Raw genomic sequence first — 18,744 nt, 5'->3', positions numbered from 1 at the left:
TTCTTGTGTAATGTAACCTGTGCTCATGTGGAGCGCTGTAATATCTTTGGATCGAGTTCATGCTAACTGGACTCTTTTAAGAGGCCCAATTTACATCCAAAGGCCAGATGTTTTTTGCTATCAAGCTTGAGGCCATGAAGTGCTGGTGTCTGGAGTCAGGACTCCTTTGCCACCATTTTGAAGTCAACATCTTTCGACATCTTCTTGCCTAGAACTAACCTATGTGTTTGGTATGTGACCCTCGAAAGTTAACAAGAGCATGTGCTATTGCCTAGTGTTAAGCTATACTCAAGACAGATGGATACTGCACCCACTGCAGAGGTCTTGGTAGAAAGAGAATGTCACTGATTATGTCATGATTGTAGTTTTTTCACCCCTTCATCTCTGCAAGGTTGATGCAAATGATTTACAGCATTTTTGTTAAGAATGGCGCCTGCTCTGCAGCGCTATGAAATGGCAGAACCTGTATTGCGAAGTGCTATATAAAAAATGAGTTATTCCCAGGCTGCCCCAACACGCACTAGACCAAGAACCCTAGGGGAAGAGGAAGTGGTATAAGGGAAGAGCTACCTGCTCTGGAGCTATGGAACACAGTTCGAGTCTCTGCACTGGTTCAACATCCTGCGATTCTGGAGAAATCACTTAATCTCCCCTTGCGACCAAAAATGAACATGCTCTTCTGTAATGTAACCGGTGCGCGTGTAAAGTGCTGTAATTCCTTTGTATTGGAGTTCATGCTACGTAAAAATGCAACAAAAATAAAGTGCTGCAATACCTTTGTGTTGAGTTCACGCTACATAAAACTGAAAGAAAAAAAAAAGCGACCTCTCATACATCGCAAAGAAACAGCAAGATGCCCAAAACCTAGGAAGAGGAAGAAACAACATACCGCCATGAGCACAAAGTGGAGAGGCAAAATAAAAACAAATAGTGCCCCACTCTAAGGTATCTCGCCGATCGTGCAATAATCCAATTAACATGTCAGTCTCCAAGGCGGTAACAGAACTGCCTCTAGGTGGGAAAAACAAAAAAGCACTTACCAACAACGTCAAGGGATTTTTGAAAGGCAGCCCCAGGAACGAATTAAAGTGATAGGCCTGAGATTCGTGTGGTTAAAGCCCACAAAATAGATTACATGTTAACAACAGCAGCACTTGCACGCTAAGCTTGACCTAAAAAGGAAGTTCTTGGCATCCAGTCCTATTGACATAGCAACAAAGCAAGCCCCTCTCTGGGACAGTCAAAAGAATCTATATCGTTTTCCATCTTGGTCAGCTTGAAGACAGCAGTGGACAGAAATGGTATTGTTGCACTTCTTCTATTAGACCGGTCAGCGTCATTCATTCAACATAGCTGACATGTCTACTAGCTTCCTAAAAAGGTACAAGAACTTACTAGATAAAGAGTCACATTGAACAGGTTCTCCTCCTCTCTATCCAACCTATCAACTATCACCCCCTTCCTTCCTAGCATTACTACTGTGTATTATAACTAATACACAGATGTTGAGGGAGACTTTACTAATAGTGTTTTGGAGATGGGGCAATGATGCGATAGCTGTTATGTTCAGGGATGCGGAATTCCTATAGCCCGACTCCCATGACGTATTGCTTGGGGTAAAGGACAACTGGTTTTCATGGCTATTTTGTCCTTGGGACAAGTAGGCTCAACCCCCTGCAGCACAAATCCTTCTGCTGCCAGTTTACAGACCCACAAATTGGCTCAGGGAAGGGCAATGTCTGCAGTTAAGGTAATATTTGTGTCCATATGTTAATGCTGTTTGAACTTCTATTTATGGTTCATTAACAGAAAGCCTTTATTATTAGGGCGAGCGCTCTAAGGAAATGATGTAAGCCTCAGACTGCCTTATTTACTAACAGTGGTTCCAATTTAAAAAATGTATACAAACGTTTGCAAAGTTTAACAAAATAAGGCTACATATAATGCTCCCATAGTGCATTCTGTTAAGATGCAAATATCTGCAGAATTTTGAAAGCAAGATTCATGATTCTTTGCTTTCAAAATAAACTTTTCACAAAAAGAACTAGAAAAAAAGTTTTGCTGAACAACTGTAAAAAGTGTAGGTACTGATTCTTTGAAGCATCATTTACAAAAGTGTGTTGATGCATGCTAGTATTTCCAAAAAAATATTCATTAATTGAAAATCAAGGTAATAAGTTACAACAGGATTATGGAAAACATGAAAATAAACAAACATTGGCAAAGTCAAAAGGTCTGACATTGGTGGTCAGCATTTTGGTTTAGTCAATGCGCATCTTGTATTGACATAGTATTTGTACAACTTCATAGTTGTGGGAGCTGTCGGTCCCTCACCATTATAACAATGACAAAAACAAAAATATTGCTTGTTTTTAAAAAGCACACATTGTTGCAACGTTCCTGACACTGAATAAAACTACTTTGTGTACCGAAATGCTCCTTGTGAAAGAGTAGAATGTCGTCACTCAATGAAGTCAGACTATATATATCGAGAAAGGGACAGAGTTTTATTAAAAGCAAGAGGCCTTCGTTAACGCCAGTCCTAATTAGGAGACCAATTCTAAAAGAAAGTCTTAAAAAAAGCACCCATGGTATTTGTCCTTGCATTAGTGCAGATTTGTGGCTTTCATGAATTCCCAAGAAATTACATAAGTAGGTCAGGAAATCGTACTCCAAAAAAGTATTTTGAACTGCTTTTTGGAACAAGCATATGCGTGTAAATTTGCTCATGCAAAAATATGAACTTTTAAAAGTGAATTTTCTCTCACACCACTGTTCTCCCAATCCTGGAAGAAAATGTACTTCTCCCCGTGTCAGGAGTACATTTTCAACCTTTCTCAGTATGGGAAAACATTAGAGAAGAGCTAGTGAAAACCCCTAAAACATGCAAGTTAGTATGTTTGCACAGGTTCAAAAAGGGCAGTCCAACCCTGGAACTATTAGTTACTGCTACTTCCAAGCCCAGTTTCTAGATCTACAGAAAGGTGGCAAGGTAAGGGAACTGCTATTATTCAAACCCTACCATATTATCAGCCCTGGAATAATCAGAGGGACTATATTCAGACCTCGGATATAACGAGATTGCCACCATATTTATTTTTTAGCCGCACTAAGTGGCACCAAAGGAACTAGTGGATTTTTTTTTTACAGGGCAAGTAGTTTTATGAAGCAACCTGTCCCTTGGAGATATTTTATAAAATTCGACATCCATGTATGTTTTACCCATGTAAAGGCAATCCACATTGGCAAAGTATTTTTAACATTACTGCTGGGAACCCTACCTGATACACTCACACTGCAGGTATTCTTGCATATGGGGGCCACTAATTTGAACTTAACATGGTCAGTAATAAAATTCTAATCATATTAGAAGCTTGTGATGAGTTTCACTGAACAGGAGTAGCTTTTCCTACTGAAAAGGTTGGAGACCCCTGTGTTAGAGCTCTGTCATTTGGCTAAGCACCCAGTGAGAATTGAAAGATGAAGGGAGAGCAGATGTGTGCTTCACACAAGAGATCCACCTACTGTGGGAAGAGAAGGGAAGGCTAAGATTCCAGATATTTCTGTACCAATATTTCCTAAAGAAAACAGTCAGGTGTAGGGATACTTATGTGGGTAAATAGCTGGTTTGCAGACTAGGGATTAAAAAAAGAAAAGGCTATTTGACAGAGGTCAATAAATTATAGGTTGGCCAACCAATATCTCTGACCTCCATCTATGCTCCCAAGCAAGTAAAGGAAGCCTACCTGTGTAAGGCTATCCGAGAGACCGTGTCTTTTCTCAGGCCCCTTCAATTATAGGTGGGGTTATGAATCTATGTATGACCCCAAAGGAAGACACATCCGAACAAAGGCATTGGGATTCTCCCACTACCTCACTAGATGGCAGACGACTGCTCCAAGAAATAGCACTAGTTGATGTCTGGACACATTGCCATGCACTTGCCACAGGTTTGTCACACTGTCCTGCCACACACCAGACATGTGAGAAGATTGATTTTCTGTTATCAGTTGGCCATCTTGCCTTCTTGTTGGATTCATCAGTTTAAGGCCTGTACACAAATTTGGACCATGATACGATCAACGGGACACTCCAATCGCCAACCTGGGAAACCGACAAAAAGAGGGGCTGGAAAATGTGTGACTCACTAAAGCTTCGGGGGGGGGGGGGGGGGGAGAATAGACACGGTACGCAAGCTAATTAAGGAATATATCATACTCAACGACGTGTGAGGACAACAAAGGACTATGCTGCCATGTTTTCAATGGAGTGCTGAAGGGCAACCTGAATTAGAGTCTGCACGTCTGAAGGTGATGAGGGAGGCCCTGCTAACTAAAGTCCTTGAAGATCTAAAACCTTTAGGAGGCCCAACACAAAGCAACACCGATCAAAGATATCTGGGGGAGATGCATGCAACACAAAATGATAAGTTGTCCTGTATATTTGCTCGGCTAGGGATAAAGTTAGCAATAAAGTAAGTTGATTACTGGCCTACAAGCTGGGGTAGGGTCAGATGCACATTTCTGACATGATATACAATACAATAATGGGACTTCTCAGACGTCAGAAGACTAAAGCTTAAAGAAGTGGTTCCCAACCTTTTGACTTCTATGGACCCACACTTTATCAATACTGGATCCGAGGGATCCCCACCGAATCATTATTAGAATCTGAGGACCCCCCCACTGACCCAGTACTGAAAGCTGGGGACCAAATCTGTTAATGTTATTTATTTTTCTAAGCAGTCACGGACCCCCTGAGGAGGGTTCGTGGACCCCCAGAGGTCCCCAGACCACAGGTTGGGAACCACTGGCTTAAAGTATTCCAATCATTTACATCAAACAACAGTACAAGGAGGTCCCAGGGAATCCCCAGGCACGGCAGCAAATCACAATGTCCATTAAATTACCCAAGTTGAGCAAAGTAGATGTTCAGCGACTGTTAGAAACTATTGCTAAGGAGGAGATAATTAGTGTGGGAGGTGCCTTGAAACATGCGAGCGCGCCATGCCCCTATGGGTTTACAGTTTCTTTCTATAATACTTTTGCTCAATTGTTGCAGTTGATGACAGAAGTCTTCGAATGCTTCTGAAGTGTAGAGGGCGTGAGACCCAACTATGGCTTAAGACAAGATATCAGTGATCCCAATTCCAGATAAGGACCCATCTCTTTGCGCTTCAAACTACCCAATATCTTTACTGAATACAGACAATGAAAGTCCTTAGCAAAATGTTGGCCAGTGAGCTAAAGAATGTTTTACCGCCTATGATCTTTGCAGACCTAACACATTTTCTAATAAAGTGTTTGACACAAGTTACTACACACACACAAACAAAAAAAATAAAAAGGACTCTGCTCTTGACAGTCCTAAGTAGATGGAGGATGAGAGAGGCGGTGCTTCTTCCTCGACACCAAAAAGGAATCAGGTGGACTGGGGTTTTATAATGTGTGCTGGAGTTCGTGTGGATCAGTCTGCTTTTCATGAAATGGATAACAGCTAGCTATCATCAGTCAAAGGCACGGGTCCCCTATGGTGGGATGAGACCGGTTCCATCCGAAGAAAAACAAGGCAGTGCTATCCTCTCTCAACACTCCTCTTCGATCTGGTTATGGAGCTATTCCTGTAGAAAATTAGAGATAAACTTATACTCTGAAGAATTGGGCAGGATCGGGATGTTTTCAAAATGCTGGTGTTCGCAGCCAACATTTTGCTCAGTCTCAGACTCAATGCACTCAGTGAGGAAGTGATGGGAGAACTAGAGAGGCTGTTAGTGGCAAAAGGTTTCTGAGTAAATTCTACAAGTCGATGGGTCTGAACAGAACCAGTGGAGCAGCACTGTTACAAAATCTACAGGCACATACACCATTCTAATGGTCTCCAGCAGATAACTAATAGTAACATTGAGATCATACTGACCCCAAACCTAATATTCGTACAGCCAATAAGGTCTCCATTTTATTCCGACCCACTAAAGCCACAACTGGAGCCTGGAAGAACCAGATGTAGCCTTTGATGGGTTGGTAAGAGTCCTTCAAATCAATGATTTTGCCTAAGTATGTACTTCAGGTTCTACCATTTCACATAACACAGCAAAATATTAGTTCAGTGCAGGACTTTTGAGATGACTGCGCTTGACTATCGTTACATTACTATCAAGTCTCCCAACTTTAGCACACGATTGAATAGAGTTGTGGGAAAACATACAAAATGTAGCACTTTAATCAGAATCTTGCCTCTCAGCCTTGGGGGGGGGGGGGGGAGGGGGTGTCCTCCTGGTCTCAAGAGACCTAATGGGGAGCTGCCTCTATGCACCCCCCAGGTATCAGGACCATCTTAGAGGCTTGAGACTATGTGACCAAAGGGAACTAGTTGTTTTACCATCACAAATATCGGGCACTCTGCATTTAGCCCTAATTTGGATAGGAAGAGATTCTCTTCATGTGAGAAAAAAAGGTGCTCTAGATTGGGTGATTTCTTTGTCAACAGAGAAGCTATACCCTTCGAAGGCGTAAATAAGGAATATGGACTCAGTGAGGCTGTTTAATTGAACTATTTTTTCAACAGTGTCACTTGGTGTCTAACCCTGAGGTTAAGAATGGGCCAACAAGAAACCTTATCAATCTTGAGAAAACCATGCGGCCTTATGAGACAGCTGGAGTGAAAACGTTACAAACTTTTGACTCAGCAATAACTGACAGGCAATGGGAAATGGAACACACTGACTAATGTCTAGTATCTTCCAAGGGAGACCAATTTTGCATCATGGTGTTTATGCTACCGCCACTTTGTAGGCAGTGCTAGATAGTAAAACAGGACTCAAGCTCTACCTCTCTGAGATGACATTTCGGTCACGGATAACTGATCTGGATAAGGTGGGCCTTTGCCTAGAGCAGCATGGTGGGTGAAAAACAATGGATAGAAATGCATCCTGAGGAACTGTCAGTGGCTGAGATTAATTCAAGCATTCCATCCATCAGCATGTTGTTTTTGCTAAATAGTAAAACCCCACATAGTATGTTAGTAATGTACCTAGTATCTCAATTCTCTGTAAATAAAAGGTAGCAATCAGTGCTGATCTTCATAGTCACCCAAAATCATCAAGAAATATTTCAATATGTATTAAACATCTGTAATAGGTAGATTTGTTTTGGTATATTTGTATGGTCCATTTGATTTATTACCCCCAGAATTGACCATCCTAACAATAATTCAACAGACAATACCACATCTTAACAGATATATTTCCTATTGGTATGGTATAAAGACTAATGGCCTGATTTAGAGATTGGGGGATGGGTTGCACCATCACAACTGTGATGGATATCTCGCCTGCCAAAATCTAAATCCCATTATCTCCAATGGGATTTAGATTTTGGCGGAAGGATATCCATCATTATTGTGATGGAGTAACCCATCTGCCAATATCTAAATAAGGTCCTCGGTCTTGACCTTGTATGTGCGATCATATATCGTCTATATCTCTATATCAGAACAGACTGATGACTGGGGAAATGAACCCCTCAGCCATGCAATAGCCTGGTAATATCCACACAGTACGCTCAAGGAAGTTTGAAGTACATTGCTTTACTTAATGTGTTTAAATATTGTTGGAGCAAATGCAGGAAGCCAAGGATTCTGTCCAAAATTAATGGTTTACAGGGAGGGGTACCGGAAGCAAAGGGCTGTTCAACTGATGGCAGAGGGCCTGTGGAGAGTTATCTGGAGGCGGTTTTGCTTGGGCAACTCGCTCAGGAGACAGATCTGCTTCACTCATTTACAAGAAAGACATTATCACCTCAATTGCTTGCGGCAAGGCAAGTGATTTGAGTTTTGTGGGTAAGGATTAGGTCCTGACAGTATAGCTCTGTATTCAGAAACCTTGATTACACCTAGATCATGAGAAACTGGCATAAGGTACCCTAAACCTAGAACATACCTTCAATAGCATATGGAGCCTAGTGCGTACTTAGCAAGATGAGGACTAAAGAAGCTTAACACGTACAAAATGACAGACTGCTTGGACTTCTAAAGCTGGTAAGTACACATCGTAGGGGCAGGAGGAAAGGAGAGTGCATTAGTCAACGGACTGAAAGAGGTACTACGTCAGTTGGGAAGGAGTTTTTGTGGTAGGGGTGGATTAATATTGGGTTGCAGACTATTACAAAATGAATAAAAGTGAGAGAATCCTAATGTTATCCTTCAGACATTTTTCATTGTAAACACCATCAAAACGGGAAATTAGATATTTTACTATTACTCCACCATTTAAAACTCACATGTATTCTTTGATTTCCCAAGCTTGGTGTTAAAACCACACCTTGAATGATGAGTAACCTGCAATATTACTAAGACCACTAAGTACTCCATATCTGGCAGCAGGCAACACTCCCTCAGACTGCACTGCTTCCTCCCAAGCAACAACAGAAAATGCTTATCCGTTGCTCTTCGACTAATCCTCATTTGACATACTGCACAATACTATGGATCTATCTGTCTCACATGATGATGGACCTAGTCATGTCAGCCTAAGCGATAATGTATACAGAGTTCTCCCCTCTTTTGGCGAACCATAACCTCTGGCATACAGTGTTATTTGTTGTGAGGTATGTCTCTTTCAAGTCCAAACAGACCATCTATCCAGAAACTTGGAGAAGGTCCCTGCGGAGATTGATTCCCTCCACCTTGAAGTGGCAGTAGATGAGGCACTCACTGAATTCCTTTAAGCTGATTACGGGACTTTGCCCTCCATCTCTCTTTTCCACCAATAACAGATTGCTGAGAAAACCTGAGGGATGTGACCTGGAGTGAATGATCAAGCCTTTTTCCACTAAATGAGTGATTGATCATCCGCTGTTGTTCCTAGGAAAAAACCTGCCACCTCGGCAGGCTTGCGTTTAGTAAGTGATCATTCAGGGGCTGAATGCATGGACCTGCGGCCGAACGCCCCCTACCACGAACAGCGGTGGCAAAAACATGGGGGTTGAAGATACCCTTAATGGATGACTGAGCTTTATCCAATGAACTGAAAGTATTCCCAAGTTTTCCCAGCTCCCTAACAAACAGGTACCCAGATAGATTTCCTTCTTCTGACGTAGAGAGCTCCCCTAGCATGGGATCATTTTTAATTAAGAGTGATCGTCTCCTCTCTATGGAAATTGGGGTTTGCGTTTCCAAGAAAGATAAATGCTGAGTACAATTGGATAATGCCTCCGGGGATATGACTAAACCAGATGCCTTGGCGTCCTCCCTCATATCTAAGATTTTTGGCAGGGGGCCAGCCACGTCGAGAAGCTTATCCTGGCAAGACCTCCAGGAATGATCTATGCCTTTTTTGGGGTCCCTGACAAACTTCGCCAAGAGGCTGGCCCTCTTGGCATCTATCTCTGGAGTAAGGGCCACTTTGCCCTCCAAGGAAGGTCTGGGGCACTCTGCTCAAAGGCAACTCCTCACCTCTTTATCAAGTGGTTTGCGTAATCTGCTATACAGGAAGCCACCTTTGGCGCAGGGCACCACTGAAGAGCGAGGGTGTAGGAGCTTGTCTGGATCCTGCATGTCAGACTCCAGATTTGGTGAGTTATGGGACCCCTCGCCTTCTGCAGGGGACTTGGAGGATGGACACCATGGCCTACTAGGGTCCATATCACCATCTGAGATGGTGGGGGAAGTCATTCCCCTCCCCTAGACCCTTGGGGGTGGGGGAACAGAGAGAGTCTCCTGAGGTAAACAGAGCGTCCATATCTGGGGAGGGAGACAGAATCCATAAAAGCCTTTTTTTACACATGCAAAGGTGTCCACGTCTACTCCTGCCTCCTCTACATATTTGCGTTTAGCAAGTGATTTTGTCGCGTTTGGCAGCCCAGGAGGTTCGGGGGCCAAGGACCCATTCGTGTCTTCCCTTGGGTCAAGGTATTTTTGGCATGGCGCTTGCAACTGGATGATTTTCTTCTCCTGAGGCGACACCAGCTGAGTAACCACTTTAAATATGGAGGCATCCATGATCTGGCAGAATTGGTCATCAATAGGGAGGTAGGTAATCCCATCCTCCTCAAAAAAGGTGTTGGATTCCTCACAGGTCTACATACTGGCCCCAACCAATCAATTGGCTAATGCAACAAAGGTAGTAGGCCTTAACATTTAGGCAATCCCAGGCAGAAGCAGGGTGAATAGAAACATGTAAATTGTTTGCTGTGCAAGTTGGGAGAGCGGAGCCCTCAAGATTCACTGTGCTCAGAGGCATCAGGGAAGTAGGCTGAAGGAGGCCCGGAGGACCACTGAATACACGGGGTTCCGCCACCTGGAACGTTTCCCGTTAATATTATTAAATGCCTTACCCGTGGCTGTGGGAGTAAAACTCCAGGCGGTGGCTCTTGAAAGTCTTACTGAGCCCAAGATCGATATTTTTTACAGCCTCCGTGCTATGCCGCGGCCGGACACGCCTCACTCATGGAGGACGCCCAGCTGGCAGGAGGTTGAATGTGCAAGGTGTGTAGGAAAAAGGTGCGAGCCCCCTTGCAGTCTGTTAGCCGCATCACACCAGAGCTGGGCTAATACTGAGGATGCGGCCATGAAGGAGTGGAATTGTTCGTGCTGCTGCACTGCAAACAAAAGCATACAACAATGAAGAGACGAGCGAGTGGCGCCCAACTAAGTGGGAATTAAACCTACACTGGGGTGTGTCGCCGTGCACTTGTTTGACAGAAGGTAAATGAATTAAAACGGGAAGGCACTTATCTCAGGCTGCTGTGAGCAGCCAAGAAAAAGGAGAATAGACAGTCTTCCGCGACATTTATAGAGGGCGAGGCGACCTGATTGGAGGAACTGTTTGCTTGTCCATGGCCCTCATGGGTAACACAGCTGTTTGAAGTTCTTGTATAACTTCTTACACAATAAAGTTAATAGCTGCTGTGAAAAAATTAAGCAAGAAAGTGAAGCCTTATCCTCGCCTCCAGTCCGGACATTGAATTACTTAAATGGATTCATATGTACCACACCTAGGAGGAGTCAAAATGCACAGGCCTGACTCACATAGACACATCAGAGCATACAAGTGGGTTCCTTCTTTTGAGGTGGACTGTTAAAAACATTTACTACAGCTGATCTAAAAAAGAAATTCACAATGGTGGCTCATCTGTCATTCTTGCGCCAACCTGTTTAGAATATATTCATGGCCACTGAAATTATGAGATTTTGCAGATGCTGCATTTTTTGCATTATTATGGGTTTGACACATCTCAAACACATTCAATCATCTGCTGCATCATCTACAGATTAACATAAAAAAAAAGAAAATATATATATATATATGGGTTATTTTTTGTTTCCATCTCAAATGGATCAAACGTTACTAAATACATGGCGACAAGTGTTAACTTAACGTGGAAAGACAATCTCAAAGGTTGACTGATCACCTTTGTTGCTTATTGTTATATTTGGGTGTCAAATCACAATAAGAGAACATAATACCACTCCCACAGTAGCCTTCTATCTGTCAGCAACTGCATAGTGGAACCTCAGCAGGATTGGGAAGCCCTTTATAAGCGAAAACACAAAATCACATGGATTGCTTTACCTTGCAGTGCTTGTAGCCAGATGCAGCGTAGTCAAACCATCAGACTCTCTTAACTGTTGTGAATGTGAACTTTCTTATTGCTGTGTGGCAAGATGTAGATGCAGCTGGTTGATGCAATTTGTACTGATGTGAATATTTAGATAAATCTGCCTATGATTCATAGGCCAAACAACTTTTATGATAATCTTTCTCTAAGAACAAGTTACTTACCCTTGGTAACTCTCTTTCTAGTAGATTATCTAACCAAAACCTCCTCACCTGTAGAATAACTCTTAGCGCCAGAGTTGAGCAGGAAGATTTTTCAACAAACTATGTGTGCCAGTAGGTGGCATCATACTGCTCGGTATTGACTGTGCTCCAACCCAGAAGAGACTTGAGCTGATATATAAGCATCTCCAAAATGCATTTATGTCAGTTTCTTTCTGGCCATCATCTTCACCCACAGACACAAGCCTAAAAATCAATTGTTCAAGCCAGTGTGCAGATCTCTAATTTGGGACCTTTTTTAATGGAAGAGAGTCAATTGTGCGTCTGTTGAATGACTCAGACCAAAAACTCCGGATTTGGCTGTCAGAGAAGTAGAGCTTCATTAACCTGTGCGCGGAAGCCCATGTTGTACCCTGCCAAATATACAGGACAGGATCCCTGTGGGCTAATGCAGTGGTGGTAGCCTAGTCCCTGGTGGAATAGGCCCCTAACCCTTTTAAAGGCTGCTGTTGCCCATTTGATATGAGATTTTAATGCAAAGGGCTACCCACCTGGACAGAGTTCATTTTTGAACTGTTTCGCATTTTCCCCCCAAAGAACCACACAGAGAGCTGATTGTTCACCAGATAGTCTTTGGTACGATCGATGTAAAAGCTGATTGCTCTTTTGGGTTCCAAACGAGTCCCCCCTCGTCTTCCAAGGGGTGAGGTGAGGCAAAGAACAATGGAAGAGAAATGGATTGCACAAAGTGAAAGAAAGCCACAGCTTTTGGCAGAATGGTGCCTCTAATCCTCATTACCAGTTTCTCCAGGGATGAAGGTGGGATACGGCAGCTGAACTGACAGGGTTTATGTTTGTTTATATGATCTGTAAAGCACCTGACTGCTTAAAGTGAAGCATCCCACCGCTAGGATTTGGTTATGTGGAAGCTACTCCTGCAGAAGGTGCCTATCAGTATGCAGAGAACTGAGTAAATAAGCCACGTTTTCAGCTGTCTTCTGAAAATCATTTCAGAAGGGCTTTTCCAAAGGCTGAGTGGCATGCTGTGCCAGATTTTGGGAGCAAGATAAAGGACCCCTCCCCCCCAAATCTTGCTATGTGGATTCACTGGATCACTACAAGTCCCATAACCGAAGGGTCTTTGAGGGAATGTAGGGTCCCATTAACTTTTGAGTATAGCATTTGCAGTTTTAGATAAAACATTGTATGTGTAACTCATGGCTTTGAAAACGATCCACCTCTTGATCGGCAGTCAGCAGTCAGAGTAATTCTCTGAGGCCCCCTTGACAGAGGAGCATCTGGGAATATTTAGTAGCAGATGTGCTACTGAGTTTTGAATTGGTTTAAAGCTCATCTATGCGACGAGCTGAAGTTAATGCCATGTTAAAGACAGTCTTCAGGGTTAGAAGATGCTGGAAACAACTGTGCAACACTTCATAAGGAAACGGGCCAAATTAGGATCCCACTGTGGTACCACAAAAGGTTTAGGAGGAAACATGTGGACCAAACCTTTGAGAAAACTTAACAACAGGCAATTTTAACATGGATGGTTAATCCGGTAAACACAAATAGGGCTGACAAATAACCTTTAATGGTGCCCACTACAAGTCCTTGCTGGGCCAAATGCAGAACAAACAGTAACACATCTGGCAATTTAACTTGTAAAGGATCCGTGTTACAGAGGTGGGATACCAAGCCACCAATGTGATCAGCATACAACGTAAACAAATTTTGTAGAAGGTTGCCTGGATGACACCCACTACTTCAGGAGGTAGATTGCATGTAGTCAATTGCCGTCACCCAACCTCTACGCATGGAGTTGTAGACTGCGCAGGCCCGGATGCAATACTGTGACCTGCTCCTACGTCAAAAGAGCAGACCGAAGAGGCAGCCTGACCAGAGGACAGATGCTCAGGCCCAGAAGTCTGGGGTAGAAACCCTCTTGCGGCCCAATCCACAGCCACTACAATGACTAGAGCCCAGTTATTCCTGATCTTCAGAGCTCAGGCAGATGAGTCAGCGGCAGGAAGGCACACAGGAATCTAGAGTTCCACTCTAGGCAGAATGCATCTCAGAGATAATTCCCCACATCTGTGGTTTGGTCTTTTCTAACTTAAAAAAGATCTCAATTCAGAAATCTGCTGCTGTTCAGGCTGCCACCATAGGCTCAGACGCACCTCAGACAGGGCTAAGTCTCTGCTCAGCCGATCCCCAATCGGCTGCATCCGTCTCAGCGCAGTCCAGAACAAGGGCCCCATTCAACAGGCAAGTTAAAGGCCATGGGCTTTATATTGGCACGACTGCCCTAAACTGCAGTCAGCCAGGGGTTCCTCTAGAGCTCACCAGCCCCCGGATTCCTCCTCATACTTATGCCCCCTTCTTCTTGACACCGTACTTAAGAAAACAACTGTTCTACAATTTTGAACTAATCAAGAGTTCTGACCTTATCTATTCAGATGATACACAAAAAACACTTAAGTTGGAAGCCCCAAGAGATAGAGGAAATTCTAAACGTGAAACAGTCTCAAGGCCATAGACCGATGAATGACTTGGGACTGCCACAAACTAAATGCATCAAAACTGAAACAAACAAATGGAAAATGTATGATCCATTAACACTTTGGCCAGACAAACTAGGGTTACCAACAAAAAATATCAAACATATGAAATCTTGGAATTGTCAGACACTCTCCACTCTCAATAAATACCCAAATGAACTAACTTATCAAGTTGGCTTTCTATAGGATGTACTTTGTGGGCCTGCACTACAACTAATTAGCCCACTTTAGAAAATCAATCCGCAGCACTGCTTTTGCTGTACAGGCTGATAAACAATGAGATTTGCTCCCAGCAAAAGAGGCATGGACAACTATCTGGAACTTAGAAGAATGGTTAACAACTAGCTATTCCCAAGTTGACCAATTTGGGCATCCTGATGCGCTATCTTCTAAAATTGAGACACACAATAAATGCAATGCCCACATTGTCTACAGCTGCAATGAACTTGTCAAAGATATTATGTGAGAACACAACAAATTTTACCTGCCAACAAACCTGCCTTTTTCCCAACCATGTATAAATCAAAAATACAAAATAGTAGTACCATCTCATACTCAAATACTTTTACTAAGACTGTACAAAATTTGACAAACATCCTCCCTCAATACTACACAAACTCTGCAAGAAACAAAAACGAACTTAATTCAAGATCCTCAAATACATCCCCATCCTATGCATGCCCTGCTCCCCTTATTTCACTCTAGTTCAAAACTACACGCCCTTATTGGCCTCCAATGAAAACTGCACAACCTCCGGAGATCACATTTAATTCCTTCTGAATCCCACATAGATGGGGATAATGCATTGATTGGGATGCCACCTTTTAGTGTTGTCAAACGTGTTTTGTTATGGTTTTTGTTAAACTTTAATTTGAGATGCTGTGGAGCCCTCACCATTATAAACAAGCATTTGCAATGTGTCTCGCATTTACTCGAGTTAGAGCTAAAAGGGTTGTAAACTTCTAACCTGACTTTTCTTGCCAAATAACTTGAAAATCAAAAGTAAAACAGTTTCACTTAAGCAAGCCGCTTCATAGTGCCACGGCCGCCATGAGCATCAGCGATAAAGAGAGACACAAAAGGAAAAAAAAGTTTGCTCGCAGTCAAACTTATCGGCAAACAATTAAAAATGAAATTAGCAATGGAACAGGGGCGATAGCCAAGGCGGTAACAAAACCGCCCCAAGCGTAAGCCATTTACCCACAAACGTAAGCCATTTACCAGTGTCATCAAAGGATTTCTGAAGGGCAAGCCCATGAACGAGTGTAGTGATGGGCGTGAGGTAGGCGTTAAAAGCCCATACATACCAACACGTCGGAAAAGCAGTGCTTGCGTGCTGCTATGCTCCACCTAAAAGTGAATACAGGTTAAAAACGAAAATATATTTTTGGTGTCACAAAGTACATTTTGCTTTAGCAGTCCCCAAGGTAGTGAAGGAAAGTACTTTGTGTGAACGTTCTCTTTGTAAAATAATAGAAAGCCGTCTCTCAGTGAAGTTAACCAATGGCTCAAGTGGGCTGACCCACTCACACCCTTATGCGTAAGAATAATGTGAGTGACAACACAATTCCTGGTCTTTTTTTGTTTAAAAAAAAAAAACAGAAACGCCGTTGCCACTCCTCTTCAACAAAATAACACCCACCCAACAGGCCTTGCATTCACATCCCCAGACACTACCGTGCTAGTATTTTGCCCCGCCCCCTTACTCCGTCACACCGCAAGATCCCGCCTCCTCACCAGTCGGTCTTTTTCTAGCAGGAAGACGCTTGCCGTCTTGTCGAAGGACCCGGACGCCAAGCGACGTCCGTCGCAACTCCAGGCGACTGAGTGAACCTTGGCGGTGTGCGCCGGGAACTCCCTGGTCTTGTTATTCGCTTTAAAGAACTCCTGCATCTCTTGCGTGTACAGAGATGCCATGGCGAGGGCAGGAGACGGCGTGCCGCCACAAATACGTACGCTGTGTCCTTAGCTGCGCGCGCAGGCCCACTACCTCGGGCAAACGGCGAAGGCAATGCGCCTGCGCACTGCGTCGCCAAAAACAAACGAAACTTGTTGTCCAACGAAGTTCACGCACGCGCTTAGTTACGGATGTCGTGGTGGGAGTTCGTGAGTGGGATCAGCCCAGCCCCAATGGGGACCACGTCCGGTTCTAGCAGGTGGTCCGGACCTTCCCAGTGTTGCAACGTGGTCCACCCACAGGTCATTTACGATTATAAATTATGGATTTTTTTTTCTTCATTTATTATCCACGTGGGCCTGCAGGATCACTTGCTGAGACTAATTGTTTTAACTTCCATGTCAAACACGCTAATGCAGTGGGCTACTTGAAGTTCCTAGGGACAATGAAGTTTGTGAGGATGGTGTCTATTAACGCACTATAGCGCGCTCTCTCTCGCCCCAGCTCTCCCATTGGCTACAGACTACTTAAGTGAGGACATATAGACAGAGCTGCTGGGATTGTGTGATTCAGGCATAAAATGGTTTCTGCAGGATGAAAATGTTTCTAGCTTACACGTTAAGAATTTTCAATTCTATTAAGGACACGGAGGCGAGGATTATGCTTTCTCTTTCTTTACTGAAAATTCACAGCAGCCAATTAAAACAAAGTAAACAAAAAACTTCATCTCCCAAGATGCTCTAGTCCATGAATCACATATACCAATCACATAATGTGACCTTAGTCCATAAAAGCCATGACCCCAAACGTCATATCCTCTTTCTTTGGTCAAACCAGAAACTGTAACTCCTTTCCAACGACCTCTTATGCCTTTGATGATACGAAATCTCATCCTGGAAGGAACGTCCAACGAAGAATAGACCAGACTGAACTTCAAGTCGGTTTTCTACTCAAGGGATAGATAGGAACCTTAGAACGTAGACAACTGGATGGGAAGATCCTCAGGAATTCTTTTGATCTGATCCTAGGAAAATAATAAATACAATAATACAGTAATATTCTCAAACTAGTAGAATCAATAATCAACATAAAAGTTTTACATTTCATTACCCAATATAACCAACTGGGAGGGTATAATTGAATAAGGTTCAGAACATATTAATGAATTTACCTTCATTCATGATAGGGTGGGATAATCCTCACCTCCGTGTCCTTAATAGAATTGAAAATTCTTAACGCGTAAGCTAGAACATTTTTCATTCTATATCAGGACCGGAGGCTCGGATTATGCTAGTTCAAAGCTGACCCATAACTACAGAGGCCACATCTAAAACAGGTTTAAAATAAAACTTTCGAAAAGTACTTTCAGATGACCAGTCTGCAGATTTCATAATGCCCACCAAACTAGAGCCTAAAGTAAATGACTTAGAAGCCATGGCTCCTCTTACTGAATGAGCACCGAAATGACTAGTATCAATACCTGCCTCATTCATAAGCCATCTTATCCATCTCGCAAGAGTGGCAGAGGCAACCGGTTTAAATGGTTTCTGTAATGCAATTAAGACTTGTCCGTTCATGTCTTGTCTAAACTCTTCTGTAACCACTTCATAATCCTTAAGGCACTGTACCACACATAATTTTGAATTGTCTGGAAACCAAGGATAAGATACTGACCTGCAATTATTCTTAGTTCTTCTGGAAATAATAAAGGTTACACCTTCCGGAGAATAAAGCCTCAACCGATAGATCCAATGCTCTAACATCTGACACTCTCTTGTATGAGACTAAGCATAATAACATAGTCAGCTTGGCTGAAAGCTGTTTACGGGATAAGTATTTGTTACTGGGCCAAGAGTCCAAGAATTTTAATACTAGATTCACATCCCAAAGAACAGAATATTTAGCTTGAGGGGGGTTCGAAAAGCGGATACCCCTCAAAAGCTTACATACCAGGGGATGTTCACCTACCTGCTTGCCATCAATAGGTGTATGACCCGAAGAGATTGCCGACCTAAAATTATTAATTGTCCTATAGGCCAGGCCTGAAGAGGCTAACTCAGCCAAAAAATTGATAATCATATCAATACCTGACTCCAAGGGATTAAGACCTCTTCCATTGCACCAACTATTCCATCTACGCCATACAGACGCATATCTCTTGTGGGTACTATTTGCCCATGCTTGTTTGATATAACCTTCAGCCTGCTGCGAAATTCCTGGGGCTTTCCATCTTGACCTGAAACCCTCCAAGCCATCAGTGTTAGATTCCCAGATACAATCAAGGGATGTTGAAGGCCCTCCGGACTGAGTAAGAGGTCCTGACGAGGAGGAATGAGCAATGGCAGTGCACACGCTAATTGAAGAGCAATAGGGAACCACGGCGGAGACCTCCACAGCGGAGTCACTAGGATCAGCTCTGCCTTCTGTCTCCGCACTTGAGCCAGGACTCTGGGTATCAAGAGAAATGGAGGAAATGCATAACTCCTGAACGAGTGCCAATTCTGAAGGAAGGC

At 43.2% G+C, this 18,744-nt stretch overlaps 1 protein-coding gene across 1 annotated transcript in view; it reads right to left on the bottom strand.

The window, feature by feature from the left end:
* THOC3 (THO complex subunit 3) overlaps positions 1 to 16,340 on the bottom strand; it is a 94,920-nt gene extending 78,580 nt beyond the window's left edge. The window contains exon 1 of the mRNA XM_069244587.1: positions 16,072 to 16,340. Coding sequence (XP_069100688.1) covers positions 16,072 to 16,251 — 180 coding nt within the window. The 5' untranslated portion in view covers positions 16,252 to 16,340. The remainder of the gene's footprint in view (positions 1 to 16,071) is intronic.
* Positions 16,341 to 18,744: the final 2,404 nt, after the last annotated feature.

The sequence above is a fragment of the Pleurodeles waltl genome, chromosome 7 (genome assembly GCF_031143425.1).
Source record: "Pleurodeles waltl isolate 20211129_DDA chromosome 7, aPleWal1.hap1.20221129, whole genome shotgun sequence".
Classification (NCBI taxonomy): Eukaryota; Metazoa; Chordata; class Amphibia; order Caudata; family Salamandridae; genus Pleurodeles; species Pleurodeles waltl.
Note: the sequence above shows the minus strand (reverse complement) of the source record. Positions and strands in the feature narration are given on the sequence as shown.